Source organism: Lipophrys pholis, assembly GCF_963383615.2.
Source record: "Lipophrys pholis genome assembly, chromosome: 1".
Classification (NCBI taxonomy): Eukaryota; Metazoa; Chordata; class Actinopteri; order Blenniiformes; family Blenniidae; genus Lipophrys; species Lipophrys pholis.
The window spans coordinates 19,940,942-19,960,374 of NC_137635.1; the positions used below are offsets into that span (position 1 = coordinate 19,940,942).

At 43.9% G+C, this 19,433-nt stretch overlaps 1 protein-coding gene across 1 annotated transcript in view; it reads left to right on the forward strand.

Moving 5' to 3' along the window:
- usp54b (ubiquitin specific peptidase 54b) overlaps nt 1-18,113 on the forward strand; it is a gene marked incomplete at its 5' end in the record, with an annotated part of 50,939 nt that extends 32,826 nt beyond the window's left edge. Inside the window, 8 exons of the mRNA XM_080484553.1 lie at nt 562-942; nt 1,251-1,378; nt 1,828-1,986; nt 7,716-7,863; nt 10,633-11,453; nt 12,853-12,980; nt 13,530-13,661; nt 15,779-18,113. Of these exons, the coding sequence (XP_080340679.1) occupies nt 562-942; nt 1,251-1,378; nt 1,828-1,986; nt 7,716-7,863; nt 10,633-11,453; nt 12,853-12,980; nt 13,530-13,661; nt 15,779-15,865 (1,984 nt within the window). The 3' untranslated portion in view covers nt 15,866-18,113. The remainder of the gene's footprint in view (nt 1-561; nt 943-1,250; nt 1,379-1,827; nt 1,987-7,715; nt 7,864-10,632; nt 11,454-12,852; nt 12,981-13,529; nt 13,662-15,778) is intronic.
- Between the last annotated feature and the right edge of the window lie 1,320 nt (nt 18,114-19,433).

Here is a 19,433-nt window from a genome sequence, read left to right on the forward strand (position 1 = left end):
GCAGGTGGGGATGTCAGCTGGTACACTTTGACACACTTTCCACAGTCAGAGCTTCCTCACTGCCACCTGTTTAACTACTTCACCTCCCAGCTGCCGTCCATGATAACATCCATTCACATGGACGTGCATTTCTAAAGTCACCAATAGCCTCAAAAACATGTTTTAGTACTGGAGGAGAACATGAACACAGGAAAAATCATACAGCAAATTGCCCCTCGGTGATAATAAAGAACCTTGAACCTTAAACCAGAAAGGCACTCGACAGACTTGATCTTTCTAGTGTTTCGATGTGAATTTTGTTTGATGTGAGTTTCCCCCAATATCATGTCCTGTAATGTCATATTAACATCTAGAGAGTAAAGCTGCACAGCCAAACAGAAATATTCATCTTCAAATAGTTATAGTACTTTCTTATCATCTATACTGAATTGTGATAAAGTCGTCATGATGTGTTTTGATGACATCTAAAACTAGTTTTCCTACTTTGTTTCATCAACATCTCCAGTTTAATTTCTTTCCATTCTTGGGTATGTAAATGTAACGTCCCCCTTTGTCCTCCAGTTCTTCTGGAGGCCGCTATCGGCCAACCTGGAGGCCCAGAAGAGAGGCCCTGAACATCGACAGCATCTTCACCCGACAGAGAGGCTCCTGTTTGGGCTACAACACTCTCCCCGGCCCCTCCCTCCCTCCGGAGCCCCAGGACTTCCTCCCCGTGGCCGGACCCGCTCCACAGCCAGGGCTGCAGGAAGCAGAAGGGAGGGAGATCGGGGATTTGGGGTCAGGGTTTGGGCTGGTCGGGCAGCCCAGGACACTGGGCAGTGGCCGGACGATGGGTCCCCCTGCCCCTCCACCTCTGAGAGGGGTGGAGCACCAGCCACGTCTCATTCAGAGGATGGAGAGTGGCTACGAGAGCAGTGAGAGGAACAGCAGCAGCCCTGACAGGTGAGAAACTCACAAATAACAATTACTGTCGCTTGCTCTCCATTTCTGTTGTTCATCATGTCTCTCCCTCCCGGTTTCTCGGCGGCTGTTGTCCTCCTCACTTTCACTTCATCAGCATGAAATACAAATGTGACATTAACGAGAACAAACGACTCCAAAAGTACGAGTTCATCGCGATGAATCAATCAATGAACACATCTGTCTCTCCGCTGTGTCTGCATTATCAACACTTCCACACTCATCTCTTATTTTTCTTGCGGTCTTCCTCTTCTGTTTCCATTGTTTGTTTGTTTTGTTTTTTCCCACAGAGAGGTGGGGCAACAGAAGCGAGTGCTGATGTCGGGTCCTTCATGGCGTTCGGTGCCAAAGTCGAAGAGCAGCAGTGCCATCCTGCAGGAGCTGCCCTCACCCAGCTGGGGTGGCGGCACCAACGCAGGTAGTTATTGTGAGATTTTCCTGCTCTGATAACAACAAACTCACCAGAATAGGATTTTATTTTTATTTTTTTTCGTCAATCCGTCTATACTGCTTTATCCACTTCAGGGTCGCAGGGCACCAGGGCCAGGAATATTCTCACATTGAGGCGAGAGCACTAACCACTACCCCACTGCCCACCCCAGGGTTTACGCATGATCTGATAATTAATAATATAATAAACAGAGATAAACTGTTTAATCCAATTTAGCAAATAATCAACCACATTTTTTCCTTGAGGCGCGGGTGGAGACCAAAAATAAAGTCGTCATTTGATGATGAGGTGCTTCATTTTGTTCCTGACTTGAAACTACACAAATATACTTGGATTTACTTACTGATCTCTCCATCACCAAGGCAGTGCTGTGGCTTGCATTTGCTCCATTTATCTCCTGTCTCATCTATTTCCAGGCTCAGGTCGCAGCGAGCTGGACGAGCTGCAGGAGGAGGTGACGAGGAGAGCCCGCCAGCAGGAGCAGCAGAAGCGGAGAGAGGCGGAGCGAGAGGCGGCCATGGGATTCAACCCCAAACCCAGCAAATTCATGGACCTGGACCAGCTCCAACACCAGGGTATGCATGAAATGGGAATGACAGCAGGAGCTAGAAGTGCCTAATGGTGGAGAAAGAGCTGATAATTAAAGAGATAAAACTCAGTAAGCATATTCTCTCTCTTACCTCAAGAGATTTGTAGCTTTAACTGTGTCTCTGAGATTTCTGCATTTACACTAATGCAGGTGCTGGGAATAGATTTTGGTTTATTTTCATCGTTGGACTCCACTATGATAAGTGAGAAAATATGTTATGGGTGTAGATTTAAGTGATGTGGTTCTTTTAGGGGTAAAGTCTAAAGCAGGGGTGTCAAACTCGCTTCATGTCAGGAGCTACACATACAGCCAATAGAAATCTAAACTTAAACTGACCTAATGAGAAACTTAGAAGTTTCATTTCTATTGAGCTTTATTTGGGAACCTAAATCTGCCAGAGTGGTTCCCTTCATGACATTATGACCTTGATACTAATCATTTGTTTCTTCACGTTTAGAGTCTATATGACTAAAGTTCCAGATTTTTAAATGGTCTTTGGTGAGATGTTTATGTTGACAGCAACATTTAAACAAACAAGGTCAGTTATGATCTTTCGCCATAGTTGTAATCAACATCTATTATGTAGAAAATAGATTTTCAAAACAACCAAATTCTGCAGGAAAGCTGTGGACCAATTTGCTCGCAGTAAAGCGGCTAGTTCCCTCACCACTTATTACTCACAATACTGCCATCTACTGTTCACTTCCAGGTTTTAGTGTTGTATTTGTCTGCTATGCTACTTATTTAAAATTTCCATTCGATATGTTCCGTGTCATTGGACGCTTTGGCCCACGGGCCTTTTGTTTGACACCCTTGGTCTGAAGACATTTAAAGCTGCAATGAGCTTGTATTGATAAACGCATACGATGAAGACTTTTCATACAACTATGAGCCCATTTAATTTTAGCACAGTGCCCTGAAGTTGTAGAACTTTGTGCTGCAGACTGATGAAGAGTAATTTCCTGCCTAAATGTCACCATGTGCGGCTTTAAGGTCACATCATCACCTGTTGTCCAGTCGAACAGTCACAACGACTTGTACGTCCGTGCTTCTGTCTGCCCTCGTCTTCGTCCTCGTTCCCATCTGTCGGTCCGTCTGTCCGTCTGTCTCTCTCTGTTGGTATTTTATTTTAATTTCTCGATTAATTTAGCACAATTTATGCCAGAGTAACAGTGTGTGTGTGTGTGTGTGTGTGTGTGTGTGTGTGTGTGTGTGTGTGTGTGTGTGTGTGTTTCAACCTTCCAGCTGTGTTCAGTGTAGGTGAACAGAATAGAGAACAACTCCCCGTCAGAACAGACTTTACTTACACAGAAACTCCTGCGGGACGTTTACTGACCAGCGGAGAGCTGAGGACTGTTTTCTCGGTGATTCCCGTTTAAACACAAATCACAAACTCACTTCAAGCTCGGACTCCCAGACGTCCCAGCCACACTCCAGAGTTTACAAATGTGTGTTTGCTCCGCTGTTTGAAAAAAGGATCCCGTGTGTGCTTTTCACTCTGTTTTTTTTTCTACTATTGACAACATTTCTTTGCCCCCACCTTTAAACAATTGTACATTTCTACACATTTATTGCCTCAAACACATTATCTTGTATTTTAATCAGCTCCACTAATCTTATACAATCTGCTTTTATCAAGTCGCAGAGTCAAACTGCATAACTGCTTTTCCCACCGGCTACTCAGGAGCCATGTTCAGTTTTACTTTTACTTCAAGCATTAGTATTAATTCAAACGCGAGGCAGATTTGGACAAGCAGAAAATGGATATTCACATTTTTGTCAATTTGAAATGTGAAATAGTATATTTAAAAGCATTCCAATCCCAAAAAGTAAAACCAGTAAGACCTAAAGGCTGCATAAGCGGGGCGATAGCCTGTGATTTTTAGAGAAATATTAAGTTGTTTTTAGTTCATACAAATAAAACAAGCTGTCTTTATTTATAAAAGAAACCCTCTCTGCCATGAGATGGCACGTTTGCAATCTGACCTAAGTAAGTGAGACAGGAAGTAAATCCAAGCTGTCGCACCAGGATCACCACTCACACAGAGTTGCATAACAGAACAGTTTATCGACTAAACAGCAGCGTATTATTAACATCAAGCCCAAAGGAATCAAAACTTTGTTGTCTGTCCGTGTGGGTGGTTTCTTTACAAAAACAACCGCCTGCACCAACTCGTGGCCCTACATGCTAACTACATGGTTTTCAGCATTTCTGCTGAACTTCTAGATATGTTGCATTATGAATGCTTTTGCAAACGCCCCCTGACAGCATGGCTCTTAATTAAAGGCTAGTTTACGAGCAACGAGGCAGCTATCTTCAGTGCCTCAGTGTTGCATTGTGTCAGTTTGTTTGACACCCCTGGGTTATTGAATAACTATTGTAAGAATCATGTGTGAGTTTTTTGTTTTTTTTTAACTACAAAATAAAAGAAAATCAAATTTTGCCTTTGCAATACCTCAAAATGCCCTTGGGAGTACAATTACCTCAGTTTCAGAAACACTGGTTCATCTGTTCAACATTCGGAGGAAAGATGTGTCGATTGACTCGCATGAATCTGAAAATATGTCGTTCCAATTTTACTTTAAAGCTATTTACCGTCATTATGTTAGTGACAAACAACAGCATAATCGGTTTCCAGGCGTCGCTTAAACACAATATTATAAGTGTGCATATTAAACGTCCGGTGCATAAAAGGATGAAAGCAATGAGTTTGGCAGTAAATAATCTCAGGCTTTGTCTGATCCTAAAATACACTCCCATGTGTATCTATTTCCATGCCCCATTTTCCGTGTGTGTCTGTCCACGCGCCTGAATTCACAAAATGAGTGTGTTTGTGTGTGAGAGCATTTTGCATAAACTGCAGGTGTACCAGGTCCCGCCTCCTCCAACTGAACATTAACTAAATCTACTATATCAGGAATTATTATATCGTGTCCTGGCTGTCCTGCTGTGTGTGCGTCCGTGTGTTCAGCTTCATGTACCACACACACACACACACACACACACACACACACACACACACACACACACACACACACACACACACACACACACACACACACACACACACACACACACATGCCTTTGAGTACACTCAACCTTGATGAAGTGAAAGGACGACTTGTGAATGAGCAGATGGCATCACTATCAGTGTGATTATGTAACAGCATTTGGGTTCCCAACATCCATATCGATGGATTCAGCCGGACTCCAGACAGTCTGCCTCAGTGTTTTAGAGGACGTCACACCCAACAACAACAACAACCGAGCTGCCATCAACCTCCCTTTATTCTGACGCTATCAATCAAACATCTCTAAACTGAAGCCAGACCGTCTGATGGCTCCTCTTTTGTTTTCCTCCTATGCCTTTTTTTTCTACAATTAACTAACTAATACCATTCGGGGTGCACAAAGCAGAACTGAGCACTTCTTTCTCTGTGCCTTCCTGAACGTAGCCTCAGTTTGCTCCTCATTGTTGACTTTTTGACTAACTTCTGTACAAGTTTACATTTCGATGCATTCACTGTAGAGTTGCACAGTGGGAACAGACAGTGTTTTCTTTATCCCTTACTATTATTTTAAAACACAGTAACATCGTCTCTTCGGAGATAGCATTGTTCGCACAAGTAGAAATCAGAGTTTAATTGCAAATAGTAAAGTTTACTTTATCCGCAGAACAAGTTGCAAACTCTGACTCAGCAACATCTGCTATGCAGCAATAAAAAAAAGAAAGAAAAAGATAGAAAGGCTTCTGAAATGAGCCAGCAAAAGCTCCTGATCATAGCGGCCAACATGGACTGGTGTAGTAAAACACGAGTGCGTTACACTGAGTTTATTGCTCGTAACTTTAACTTTAACTTGGAAGAAAATGAAAGTGCTGTTTCGTCTTCCAGTTCACTCAGAGATCCAGCAGCAGTGTTGAAACAAAGACGTCAGCTCTCCACGTTGCACACAGAGCCAACTTAAGCCTAATGCCACCCCGGTGTGTGATTCTACACAGCGAGCCGGCTTTCCGTCTTAAGAGACGCTGCAACGTTGGCATCTAGTAGCACCCAGAGGCTTTCCGCAGGCCTGTTGTCCCACTCTGGCCCTCCTAGTTAAACAGATATCTTTCCAGCTTGATTACTATCGATGATGCTGTGTGCAAAACCTTCATAATCTTTATACAGAACAACCAGGCAGCAGTCCTGCCTCAGGAAGCCCGTCCTGAAGAGACTGTGGTCTTATTTTCAGCACCCAGGTGCAATCGAGAGCTGCAAAAGTTATACTTTCATCCAATGTGCATCTATGCTCTGAAAAGTCAACAAAACAAACAGCTGGTGTTAATTAGGGACAAGAGAATAAAGACTGTTACGAGGAAGAATAAATCTCAGCACACAAAAAAAATTGTAGACTTAAGTGCATTAATCACAGATTATATCGTTATTGCAATACTCAACAGTATTGCTGCATGCTCACCTCATATGATGCAGCCAGCTAGTGTTTATAAATGTTTGTCTGCAGTGAGACTTGTTGAAGCAACCTCAGATTCATGACACAAGTTTTAAAAAAATTTGCATGTGTAAATTATGTGTTTAATATGGTTGGTGTGTGCACGTCTCTACAAAGACCTGTAAATGTGTCTGTCTTCACCTCCACCTCGGGCGAGCAGACTCACATTGTACATCTTGATTTTGCCCTTCTGTAGGGACATCATCATTTGTAGGGTTGTTTTCGCCGATTGCAGGCTGATTGTTGTCACCCTGGGTGCTCCTTTGTAGGTCTAAAGAGGCGCATTGGAAAATGGTCTGCTCGTCTACAACAAAGGCAAAAAACAAATAGACTTGGAACCAATCTCAGTTTGCTAAAGTGAAGACAGACACATTTCCAGGTCCTTGTAGGATATAGCCACACACAACCATATTACAGGTATACAAAGTTTTGTGCCCGAGGTCAGATACATACACAGGTTCTTACACAAACTATATCACACATACAAATTGTATCACGCGCATACCAATGTATCTACGTTTTGAAAAAACCTACAAACCACAAAAAAAGTCATTAAAGTTACAAAAAATCATTACACACATACAGATATTAATACACTCAAATTGAGTGCGTACTCAAGTCATTTTGCCTCTATAATACTCCATGAAGGGACACTAAGACATATGATCATCAGCCCATGAGTAGGCAACTAATTTCCGTGTAAAGTAGACAAAACCTTTAATAATATATGCTGAATATAGCAAATTATTCGCACAGATTAATTGCTTCAGATTTTCAGTTTGCTTCATCCAAGTCTGGAAAATGTGAACAAAACAAAAACTGAATCGGACTCTATAAGCGGCTTCAAGACTTTCTGTTATTTGACGTGCACAATTAATATATATCTTACAGTCCTGATTTAACGAATGCTTTAAAAACGGAAAAACTTCCCACTCTGCAACTCTATACACAAATGAAATAGGCTCACATTGACTTCCAGTAGACAAGCGTAATGCATGCTGGCCCCCTCATAACCACTCCTTCTGCTCTGCTTCTCTTTTCTCTGTCTCCTTTTGTCTCACTTGTTCTTTCATCCACATATTTTCCTCTCTCTCCTAATCTGTTCACTCTTTACCCCCCCCCCCCCCCCCTTGCTTTTTTCCCCTCTGCCACTGCCACTCTGTCATTATATCTTTCTGTCTTTTCTCCCTTTTTATCTCCCGCTCTGTTGTTAACATCCTCAGCTGTGCTCAGACCCCTGCATGAGGCTAACGCTCATAGCGGATTGGCTGTAGCTGCGTGCATGAGGAGCGCTGGGGGCCCAATCAAACGCAGGCAGGATCAGGAAATGGAACGGGAGACAGCAAGCGCCCGCCCACAGGGGCCTCGCAGGTACCACCACTGTCCCCCCCCTCCCCCATGTGTCCACAGCGGTCCTTCCCCCTCCCTCACTCGATGTGTGTCCACAGCTTGAACCGTTCTCGAACCCACCTCAGGATTCCTCTGTGTGTGTCCTCTGGGTGCTGGCTGTCTTAAAACGCCTCAGCACCCCTGTGTGTGTGTCTTCAGCTCTGGCTGGCCAACCTCTGTTACTGTGACCCCCTACCACCACCACCACCCCTCGAGCACTGCACTCTCACATCCCGCTGTGTGTGTGTGTGTGTGTGTGTGTGTGTGTGTGTGTGTGTGTGTGTGTGTGTGTGTGTGTGTGTGTGTGTGTGTGTGTGTGTGTGTGTGTGTGTGTGTGTGTGTGTGTGTGTCCTCTCAAGCACACACCCTCAACTATATACAGTAACGTCTTATCCTCCTCTGTGTCTGTGTGTTTGTTGCAGTGCGGTAAAAACCTGCTTTGCTGGGCTCCGTGTCGCCATCAAGAATTAAAAAAAAGAGAGACAGAGTTTCTCTCTTGCTCGTCTGTGCTTCACTGCTTCCCCTCATTGTTGCTTGCTCTGCTCTTTTTAGCCGTGTGCTGCCAAGGCTTCCCTCTGCTCTTTGTGTGCCACTGATCTGTCCTTCTGTGCACCGTAAAGCTGCAGCTCGCCACTCTGTTTCTGTCCCGTGTGTCTGGCAGATCCTGCGCTGGAGATGTGTTCCGCTCTTTGCTGCTCTCTTTCTGTGTGTTACAGAATGTGTTGGCTCTCTTGTGTGAGAAATGTAAATGGAGTTTGTCCAGTGAAAACAGTGTCAAACTGATATTTAACAAACCGAGAAATGCTATTGGAATTAAGAATATGTGAAACATTTTATTCCAGCATGTCTGTTGTATCATCTAACTACACTTTTCTGTTCTGGTTATGGAAGTTAGTCCAGAACTTAGTTACTGACTCTCAAACGTCAATGAAAATTAAAGCAAATATCACAGGTCCATGATGTCAGACTAATTTTAATTATGTTAATAAAATGTAGTTTGACCTCAATAAGCCTGGACCAGTAAAATGGCATGATTAGTATTGATAACTGAAAAAAGAGTTCAAAAGTCAGAACCTGGAATTATAAGAATAATCAAATATTTAAGTCAATCAACAGGGGAAAAAACTAGATGAAAGCATTAACGTGCCGAATAACTTTTGGATAATAAATGCTTCATTTTACTTTAATGCTGATGCCTTTTTAACCGATATCATAACCAAGTGAGTTAAACTTAAGACCCCCAGGCCATATCGGGTCACATGAGTGGTCCATTTCCACCAGCAAAATCATATTGCAGCATGTAAAGATTATAAAGAAGTCATATTTGGTTCCAAAGAGTCGCAGTGTTATATAAGAATACATTTCTTAACATAGCACTGAGACTGCGATTGTCAAACATGATAAACCAGCCCACCGTAGGGTTCATTCTGGTCCGTTGGATGATATAAGTGTAGATGAGAAAAAAAACACCTAAATATACATTTTCCAATAAAGGTAATTTCTCGTCTGGATTTTCTCACTCTGGATCTCACTTTTAGTGAGGAATCACTGATCTAAAAGTAAAATGCACATTTATTACATTTCATAATGTACAGAATGGGAAAATTTCAATAATAATAAGGAAAAAGCATAGATCCAAATGTGAATATATTAGAATAAAGTCTCAAGACAGTATCCAAATGATCATTTTTCCAAACATTAAGTTCTAATTTTAAAGATGATCATAAAGTTTCACCAACTTAAAATATTCTTCTATTACATATTATAAGGAGGTTGCTCATAGACGTGTTGATTTAGTCTAGTTAAGATTGATTTTAGTTTGTTTTATTACAACCTAATCAGGTTCAAAATAGAATAATATTAAGTTTTAAATCCAAACTGTTAACAGTGGGAATGAGGTGAAAGAGAAGGTGGAGGTAAAGCTCAGCACTCAGCCTCTTTTATTACCTTCCTCTTCTCCTCTATTGATCAACATAAGCCTCTGATTTATAGCTCGCTGCTGCAAAGCCTGCTGGGTAATTACTAAGGCTGAAAAGAGACGGGAGAGTTAAAGTGGGGGGATGGGGGCTGGCATACGTTCGGGGACTCGACACAAAAATGGACACACACAAATTTACAGACTCGACTATTCACGCATGCCACCACACACACATAGAGTGTGTGTGGTGTCTCTGCAGTGAGGATCGGCTAATGTTCAACATACATCACATCTGCCACGCACCAATGTATGTAAATCAATAAAGTGATAGAGCGGCCCGGTGAGATTGAATTAGTCCGTATTGGAGAAGTCCACATTTATTTTCACTGTTGATAAACTGCACCAACGCACACAGTGCGGCGAAGTGCAGAGTACCGCTTTGAAAACCTGATTAAAGGGAGATCTTTGGCTGTTTGAGATGGAAATGTGGAGATCAGACAGTTAAGTTTGTGATCTATCAGTCAGAGGCGCTGAGCTGTTCTGCCCGACTCGGATACGGCATGGCTGTGAAACCCCACACACAAAGCACTGCTTGCACAGGGCTGCATCATCATAGCTGTTTGTTCTTTGTGTGTGTGCGTGTGTGCGCGCGCTTGTTTATCCTGGTGTGCTGTTGTGACCTTCCCTCGATGCAGTAACTCACCTGACGTCAGAGCAGATTTTTCGGGGGGGGGGGGGGGGGGGTGTTTGAGTTTTTTTATTTATTTTTTTTAATCTTTTTTTCTGTTCCTGCTGCTGGCTGACTGACACTCTCGATCTCTCCTGTCCTCCAGTGAACAGCCTGGCCCGGTCCAAGTACTGCTGACGCCCAATCAGGAGGAGGAAGAGGACCAGGCAACGCCCAGCCAGGACGCTGCCCTGGGCCAGGCCCCGCCCCCTCCGCCATATCGGCCCGCTCCTCCTCGACCCTCACTCACCCTCAGCATCGCTCACCCTTGTGCACCTTCCAGCCAAAGGGAGGAAGTGGGCGGGTGTGTGGGGAGGAGAGGGGAGGACGGTGAGGATGGGAGAGAGGGGACGGGGGTGAGGCTGTGTGAGTTGCTGCAGGCCGGGGGGGTGAGTGTCAGACCCCTGGGGAAGCACTTAGCCATCTCTCTACCCTCGCTTCCTCTGCGTCTCTGGGATACACATACCGCACACACCTCACACTCCACACACCTTGAAACTACGGACACACACCCTCCCCCACCACCCTCCACTCCTCCTCCATCCTCACCCCCGGAAGCTTCTGGGCAAAGCAAGCCTCATCCGCCGCTTTGGCAGCCACCGCAGCCCCCTTCTCCGGCCGGCGCCGCCCAGCACTGGCCAAGGCACGGAGCCGCCTTCGACGGAGGCACCCGCCACTGGTCGTCCTGGAGTTTGGACCGGCCCGACGCCGTGGTGACGCCGTACGACACCCCCCCAGACCGCTGCGTTCCCATCAGGCCGCAGACATCCAGTCAGAATTACAGCTACAGTTGCCAGTCCTCCCCAGGGCACTACAGCTCCCAGCATGCCCCGGGGCGACACAGCGATCCCTGCTGTGACCGCGACGAGGCCGAGCTGTCCGAGCTTGACTCCCTTTACCAGGCCAGTCTGCTGGCTGGAAAACCAGGTACACACACACACGCACACACATGCACATGCACATGCACATGCACATGCACATGCACATGCACATGCACATACTTGTACACGATTGCTTCACATTGATCTGGGAGATTGTAAATGTAGAGCGCCGTTTAAGAAATTTGTCAATGAACTGATTGACGTTTAAAAGATTAATAAAAGATTTGCTGTCTTGTAGATTATTATGGAACTAGCTGTGAGGCGGAGCAGGCCGTGTCACACATAAATTCTGGTCAACTAGTTTTCAGATGGACTGGTTGCCATGGTGACCGCTTCCCAACTGTATCAGTGGTTGTGACTTTTTTACAGCAGATAGTAAAAAATTTAGAAAAAAGTGTAGGTAGATGTGATGTGGTTTGAAGCCCATGGATTATGGAGGAATAGTTGTTCTTTTTAATAGTAATAGTAACTCACAAGCAAAAAAAGTGTGTTAACCCCTGTTGTGCAGCAATAATTATGGTGCTTACCCACTGACATAATGTATTCCCCTCCACTTTACCTAATCCTGATCAGCAGGAGAAATTTGTAGGTCGAGGGAATTCCTTTTCCCAGAAGTATCTTTGTAAATAAATCATAATTTCCAGTGGATTTTAACAGCAATTAATAATGAGTAAATATCATAATGTGAAGATTATTATGCCACGCATACGAATCGATTGGTTTTGCTTTCAAGCAAAGTTTTGACTTTTATTCCAGATTTTTTTGTCTGTTCCAGAGCCATTTGAAAGTTTTCTTTTCTGTTTGTACAAATCAGCTAGGTTGGTGAGTTCCTCTCTGCCAACCGCTAAAAACTGTATAGATTGCACAGATTTTATAGCATATATTGAGTGAAACCTGGAACTGGGACACAGAACAGATTGCTACTGCAGAAGAGTTTTTGTAGCAGATCCAGGAAATCTTCTGTTTTCCACTTCTTTTTTGCCAGTCATCCTTGCCATCTATGTGAAAAAAAAAACACTGAATAAACTTCAGATTTAATTTAAAAGCCAAGGGAAGTTTATTTCTATTTTACACTTTGAACGTACGATTCAAGGTGCTTTTCAAGAACTTGGAAACAAACATTAAATTCATATTGCAGAGGATTAAAGCAAATTCAAAAGCAAGACAATTGTTTAAAAACATGACAGAGATTGCAATTAAAAACCAAACTGTGCACAACACATTTATTCTTAGTAAGGCCATTTGAGCTATTTCTTATTAACCTTGATACTTGTGTTTCCAGCTAAGAACCAAGTACAGGTGTGATATTTAGTGTGTGAATCATGGCAGTAAAGTACTTTAATGTCTTGTCTTTTCAACGAGTGTAACGATATCTTACTGTATGGTGAACTCGTGGCACTTTTTACAGGACATGTTCACGTTATCAACTCTGTGTGCGTTGGCAGGCTGCAGCCCATCGGAGAGGCTCATATCCAGGGTGGGAGGGCAGGCTCGCTCCAAGACCCCCAACGCAGACATGGAGAGGAGTGTGTACGGGGCGGATTGCACCAGCACCCCCACCTACCTCAACAAGGCAACGCCCACTTTTTAGCTGCGCCCTCACATCCGTTTCCACCGGGCTTAAGCATGCGTTTCGGGTGATCAAGTGTGCACAGGCACCAAAGCGTTTTCCCTCAAACCACTTCCCGAGGTCGTCTGGGACACATCTGACCACTCAAGTGTTGTAGTGTGAACAGCATGCGTCGCGAATGTGCTCCAGGACGGCGGCGTAGCAGGAAAACATGGCCATACGTAAACGTCGTCATTGTGCGCCGTGTTTTCGTTTAAGAGAATGCGCCGATCTGAGTTTCGGTCTTTCCAAAGAAACTGTGGAAAAAAGCATCGACATCCATGCTTGGAGGCCTTTTGACATTTTAGTGGAAGTGACGCAGAGATAGTAATACAATCTGAAGTCAAGCGGTCAGCCCGAAACGCGTGAACCGAGCAAATGTAAAGAGTCTGCTTCAGGGCTCGCCACATGTGAGCTGATCACCCGAAACGCATGTTCATACCACATGTAAACGGGCACGATGGGTCGGATCCATTTACCAGCGTCTGACTGACATTTTCTTTCATGCTGCAGCCAATGACGTTGCGGGAAATGCGTTTTGGGGCGGAGCCTGACGGAGAGGAAAACCTGAGGCGAATTGGACGCAGCCTGAGCGGCACCGTTGTGACCTCGCGCCGCAGCCGCCTGACTGCCACCCGCAGCTTTGTGAGTTTGGACCCGCTGTCCTCTGCTGCATCCTTGTGGCTGTGCTGTTGAACTGCATCTGCCTGATGTCCCGCGGTGGCATTTTACACATTGCTTCTCCCTGTGCTCTTCTCCCTCCCCTTGCTGTTTGTCTCGTTTCTACCTTTTGTCCTGCTTTTCTGTTTTCAATCTGTCCTCCTGCTCTCTGCCTCTCTCTCCTGTCTCTCTCGAAGGTGAAGCAGGCTGATGTCAGTGCCTCTCCTTGCTTACTTCCTCTCTTCTGAGTCCCTGTTGCTATTCCACCACTATCATCTCCTTCATCCTCCTCATCACCAACACCTCCTCATCACCACCTCCCTCCACTGCTTCACAGGTAAACACTGATACTGAGCTCATATTACATCACTCAGGGGAAATATCACTCATCCACATTTGGGAAGCAACTTTGTGTGCCAGATAAGAGTTACTGTCAGAAAAAGACTTTTCTTTTTTTTAACCATACCTTTTGGGCAGTCCGGACTTACCTGGCACAAAAGTAGGCAAAGCCTCTCTTCACATAACTATTTATGGAGAATGTCCACTGATTTATCCTGCGTGCGTCAAGCTGGTCACAAATGAGCCGCATATGAAAGGATTCTTTGTTGTAGTTATTTAAAGCTGAGTGTGGCTTTATTCTCACCCTGAAAGACCAACACATAAAATAGAAATTTTTGCCACATTTTGAAAAGGCCTGACGAACCGAGGCGTCACTTCAGGTTTTTACACCTTCTTCAGTTTCACGGTACAAAACATCACACCTCGCTGTGGGAGCTGAGGCTGCTGCACATTGATTCAGAGCATTTTTTACAGAAGGCTGCTGCACAACTCACATACCAACATTCACTCTCATAGAGAGATTCTTATTTCTGTGCTTGGTTATAACTGTATGTATTTTTTACTTTGTGGCAGTGTGTCCATCATACAGCTCAAAGGCAGAATGACCTTACAAAGTGTACAAATTCACCATGAAAGGTGTTTAATTACACTCCAAACCAATAGGGGCAGTATTCATTGAGAAAGCTGGTACATCAGCACAAATACAGTTTTACCAGAGTGCATAGTTCCGCTAATCATCACCAATTCCAACAACAAAAAAACACTTCTGTGTATGCATGTAGTTGGCGACAACTTTGTTTGATAAATATGGAGTCATCAAGGTGTTGTTCCCCATTCCTGACTGAGAAATGAATCATTCACCCCCTAGTGTTCAGAAGGTGTATTACGAGTCGTGACTCCCGAGATATCAATCCCCATCTTTGCAGCACAACCACAAACACCCGATACATACCTCTATGCATGATGCTTCTACACATTTACTTTATTGGTGCAGAATTGCACATTTGTTTTTTCTAATTGCACCTTTAACTGAAATGCAACATTTTAAAAGCTCCAGAAATTCTGAGTTATGAGAAGTGACAGATTTGACCAATCTTATTATATAACTATAGCAATTTTGTATGTTGTATATGTGCAGTTACCTCAATCCAAAACTTTGGATGACTTGTCAGAGGGGATATTTGAGGCAATCCGGAGAAAAGGTAGCTGCAGATCAAATGTCACTTCAACTTAAATGTTTCTTCCTGTGTGAAACTTGATGAAACAAGAATTGGTGAGCATAAATTAAATACATAAACTTCAAATCAACAATCTGCACTTTGCAGTCGAACAGCTCTTGTGCTCCTCTGACTAGCGCTGTGTTGTGTCTTTGCTCTTCCAGAAACTGTGTGACCCCAAGTTAAAAAATGAGGAACTTCAATTACTCTCATCATATGAATTCAGTCCATTTCCAATATTATTTTTACACTTTGTGACGTCATCCCTGGAGCATATTGAACTGAGTTGCAGTCTTCTGTCGACTGGTGGGCTTTATGTTCGACACCCCTGCTGTCGTTTTTCCTACAGGATTAGACTTTCCTGTTTTTGAATCTTGTTTTTTCCCTTGTTATATGTGTTTATGTATGTGTTGTCTTTGCTGTTTTTCACTGCTCGCTGCACAACAACTTGCTTCTTTATCCGTAGAACACAAATCCCTCCACTAATATCTAAGGAATCAAAAATCCTGTATTGAGATCTGTACTTTCTGGTGTCATCTCCTCCAGGAGCTGTCGGGCGGAGCGGGAAGTTTCTGGCTGTGTCTGACGGGGGTCAAGCTGTCGTCGGACCAGAGTCCTGCTCTGTTTCACTGATGTCTCGCCGCGGGCCGACCTCCACGTGGGGCAGCAGTGCCAGCAGGTCCTTAACAACCTTCGCCTAGACAGACCTGGTTTCGGCTCAGGAGGATCAAGTCCTATTCTGCTCCTCCTCCTCCTCCTCCTCCTCATCCTCTCTCAAAACAACATGCACACGCAAACACATGCACGCACACATGCACATCTGCACTGACGTAGAGCCTCCCCTCAGCGCCTGCAGCACCCTGCTTTGCCCCTCTTGGCCTTCCTCCTCCCTTCCTGCCCCTTGACCTACTACTCTGTCTATGCAGTCACTCTGACCCCCAACTACAACCTCAACCTTTTCCCCCCTACTTCCCGGGACTGTTGTTTCTCGTCTCCCCCTGGGTTATCCGAGGGTTTCCCCCCCTCTTCATGCGGCTCTGGCTGGGACCGGAGCTCTCAACGGACTTTCCCTCCACCCGATCGGACCCTCGACTCAGGGGGAGACTAACCAAGTAGCCACACCTCTTCCTCTTTCTTCACGGGCATTTCCTGTCGGACGCACACGTAGCTGAACTGTTTCAGAAGGACAGCCATATTTTTTCCTCTTTTTTTTTGTTTTTTCGGGTTTGGTTGTGTTTCCCTTCCTGTGTGTGCGCACAGTAAATCCGCCGAGACTGAACTCTCTAAATACTAAAAGTCATGTACAGAAACTCATGTATGAAACCTCTATGTTAATTAATAAGACCTTATGGAATGTTGATAATGATAATTAACGAATATTGATAAACTAAAAGTGGTACTTCCTCATGTCTGCATTTCAAATAGGAGTGGAGTGCACTTCACAAGTGTCTAGCTGGAGTTTCCGCCCCCCCTCCCTCCCAGCCGCTCGCCGACCTAATGACAGCTCTCCCGTTTCTACCGGGAGATTAAACAAGAAAAGCGCTTCCTTTTCTCTGCTTCTTTCCCTATCCTGTTTCTTTGGATCCTTCTTCTATTCTCACTTGCTTTCTTTGTTCCAAACAGGAAACGGTAGCACCAGAAATAGGCCAGCAGGGGAGGAAAGTGGAGACGGAACAGGAGAATGTAGGTTAAGAAAACCCTTCTCTTAGGCTTTATCAATGAAAACAGATGACTCAAGTGCACTTTGCAAGGCTACTTGGCAGAAGTGCACTTTCTGAAGGCTATGTGACTGAAAAAGAAGCTGCAGAGAAGTCGGTGGCGTTAGTTTTACTTAAAAGGCCTCAGGTGAACTTCAGTGGCACTTAAAAATTTCACACTTTATTGTTTCTCCCTCCCACTGAAAACTGGTTTGGAGACCTCAGATGTGAATAGAAACATGCTCATCTTCAGCCTGAGACAGTGACTTGTCAAATATGAATATGCTTTATATGATATATACGTATTAGAGGTATATTTTCAGCCAGTGAGCTATCTTCTTCAGAGATGTCAACCATTTCTCAGTTGTATGAACAGGTATTATACAGGTATGACTTTCATCACTCCCCTCTTTATTGAGTAGCATTCTGACAAGTGTAGATTACATTTATTATATGCTTTATTCTATTAAATATCATATAACTTAAAGTCTCATGAAACAACCGGCCAATGTAAAGTTCTTCAAGATTTTACTGATTGATCATTGTAACTAAACCAAAGGTTGGCACTTAACTCAGAGAGCGTATTTAACAGTGTTGTTTTTATATTTCATTTAGTTTAATTTCTTTCTTTTTTTTTGTTGTTGTTTTTTTTTTTTTAGTTGTTGGTGTTGTTGTTTTTTGTTTGGATTAAGGATGTGAGAGAATGTAGCCAATTGTAGCGCATGAGTCCGCTATGCAAATCAACCTTCCCTCACAATCCTGTAACAGAGATAGTCAGGAGGCCAACACACCCACGGGTGCTCTCATGGACTCTGGCAGAGACACGCCGAGGAGGAGAAGATCTCACGTTTTAATGCTGCTGGTCGAACTTTGTTGTTCTGCATCAACTGCTATGTTTCAACCAATGGAAAATGCAAAAAGAGAGCAACAAGGAGGTAGAAAGTGAGAGGAGAAAGAGAGAGAGAGAGAGAGACTGGATGAATGTCAAACTAAAGGATGAAAGTGTGTGTTTGTGAATGAGGGTCTGAGACAGAGACGGGTGGAGAGTTAAAAGTACTGGAGGTGGCTTTTTGTGGGTGTGTGTAGATTGTGTGTCAGTTCTGGGGTGGTGTTGCTCGGGGAAAGAGGGAACCTGTATTTTTGCAATAAAGTTATTACCAATGCACTCCCACAGGGGGCGTAACCACCGTAATACGCCTGCTTCATCCTTTATTTGTGTGGAAAGATCCAAGACCTTATTAGATTTAACGCACCTCCGTAAATAGCGCTTGTCTATAATGAGTGTTAATCAAACTTGATTATGTGTGTTTTATGTGTTGTGGACATTACAACATCATTATCTTTCCTCTGACAAACGACTTGTCTGCCCATCTGCTATTGAGACAAGGTGGCAGCTGCTGAGTGCACAACATCCAGACAGTTCCAGTGCACTGCATGATCACACTCGTGAACCCAAAATCGCAAATGTAGCAGTAAATAATCTAAGACAGAGCAGGGTAGAGAAAAAAAGAGTTCCTGCTGACTTACGGCCTCATCTTTAAGTGATGGAAACACTCAATTTCATCTTGTTGTCTTCAATCGTGACTTTGTTTAACTTGGACAAAACTGAGTTTCCTTTTACGATAAATGAACCTTGTGTTTGTAAACTGTGCCAACTCAGGCACAGAAAAGTTTAGTTTTGTCAATGTGAGTCACTGAGTCCCACAGTTGTCATGTAATGCTTTTTACCAGGAGAAAACTATAACCAACATCAGGTGGTGCATTTACAATCCATACTGGCGCCTAACATTCAATTTCAATTCAGTTGGATTTATAAAGAATCAAATACAACGCAGACATCTGAAGGTACTTTCACAGAGAATAACCAACAATTGCACTTGTTTGCAGTCGACAGAAAGGAAAACCTCCCTTCTGCAATGGAAGTTAAAGGAGTGTTTCCTTATCATTTCACCGACAGGGAACATGTATAATGTGAAAAGTATGCGTCCTAAACCAGAACCCTGTGCAGCTCCGTGGTTAACTAGTCTGAACTGAAGAGTCAATAAGGGATCTGTCTAATGATCCAGACTGAAACCAGTTTAGTGCCGCTCTAATCCCATTGATGGAATAAAAGGAGGAAATCTTTCAATCTGAGGTGATCATAACAGAGTGAATATCACAAACTATCAACAAAATAACATAATGCAGGCTGGACGGGACCAGGGAAGGTGGACCTGGAGGTGTCAGATCAATGTGTGAGGAGACGACACAGAAAAACTGCTTTTGGAATCGATTTTCCAGTCGTCTAAACCTCATAGCTTAAATAAGAAAGTAGCCCACAGTGGCCTGCCTGGTTTTTAAGTCCTGTTTGATAGGAACGTTTGAAGCCTGATCCTAAAGTTGAGAAGTCGTTTGATAGCTGAAAGCTCTCTCCTCTTCTACATTTAGACATTTTAGGAACATCCAGTAAGTTGACATCCTTGTGTAGTTATTCCATCATTTCCCATAATTTTCCATATTGACCT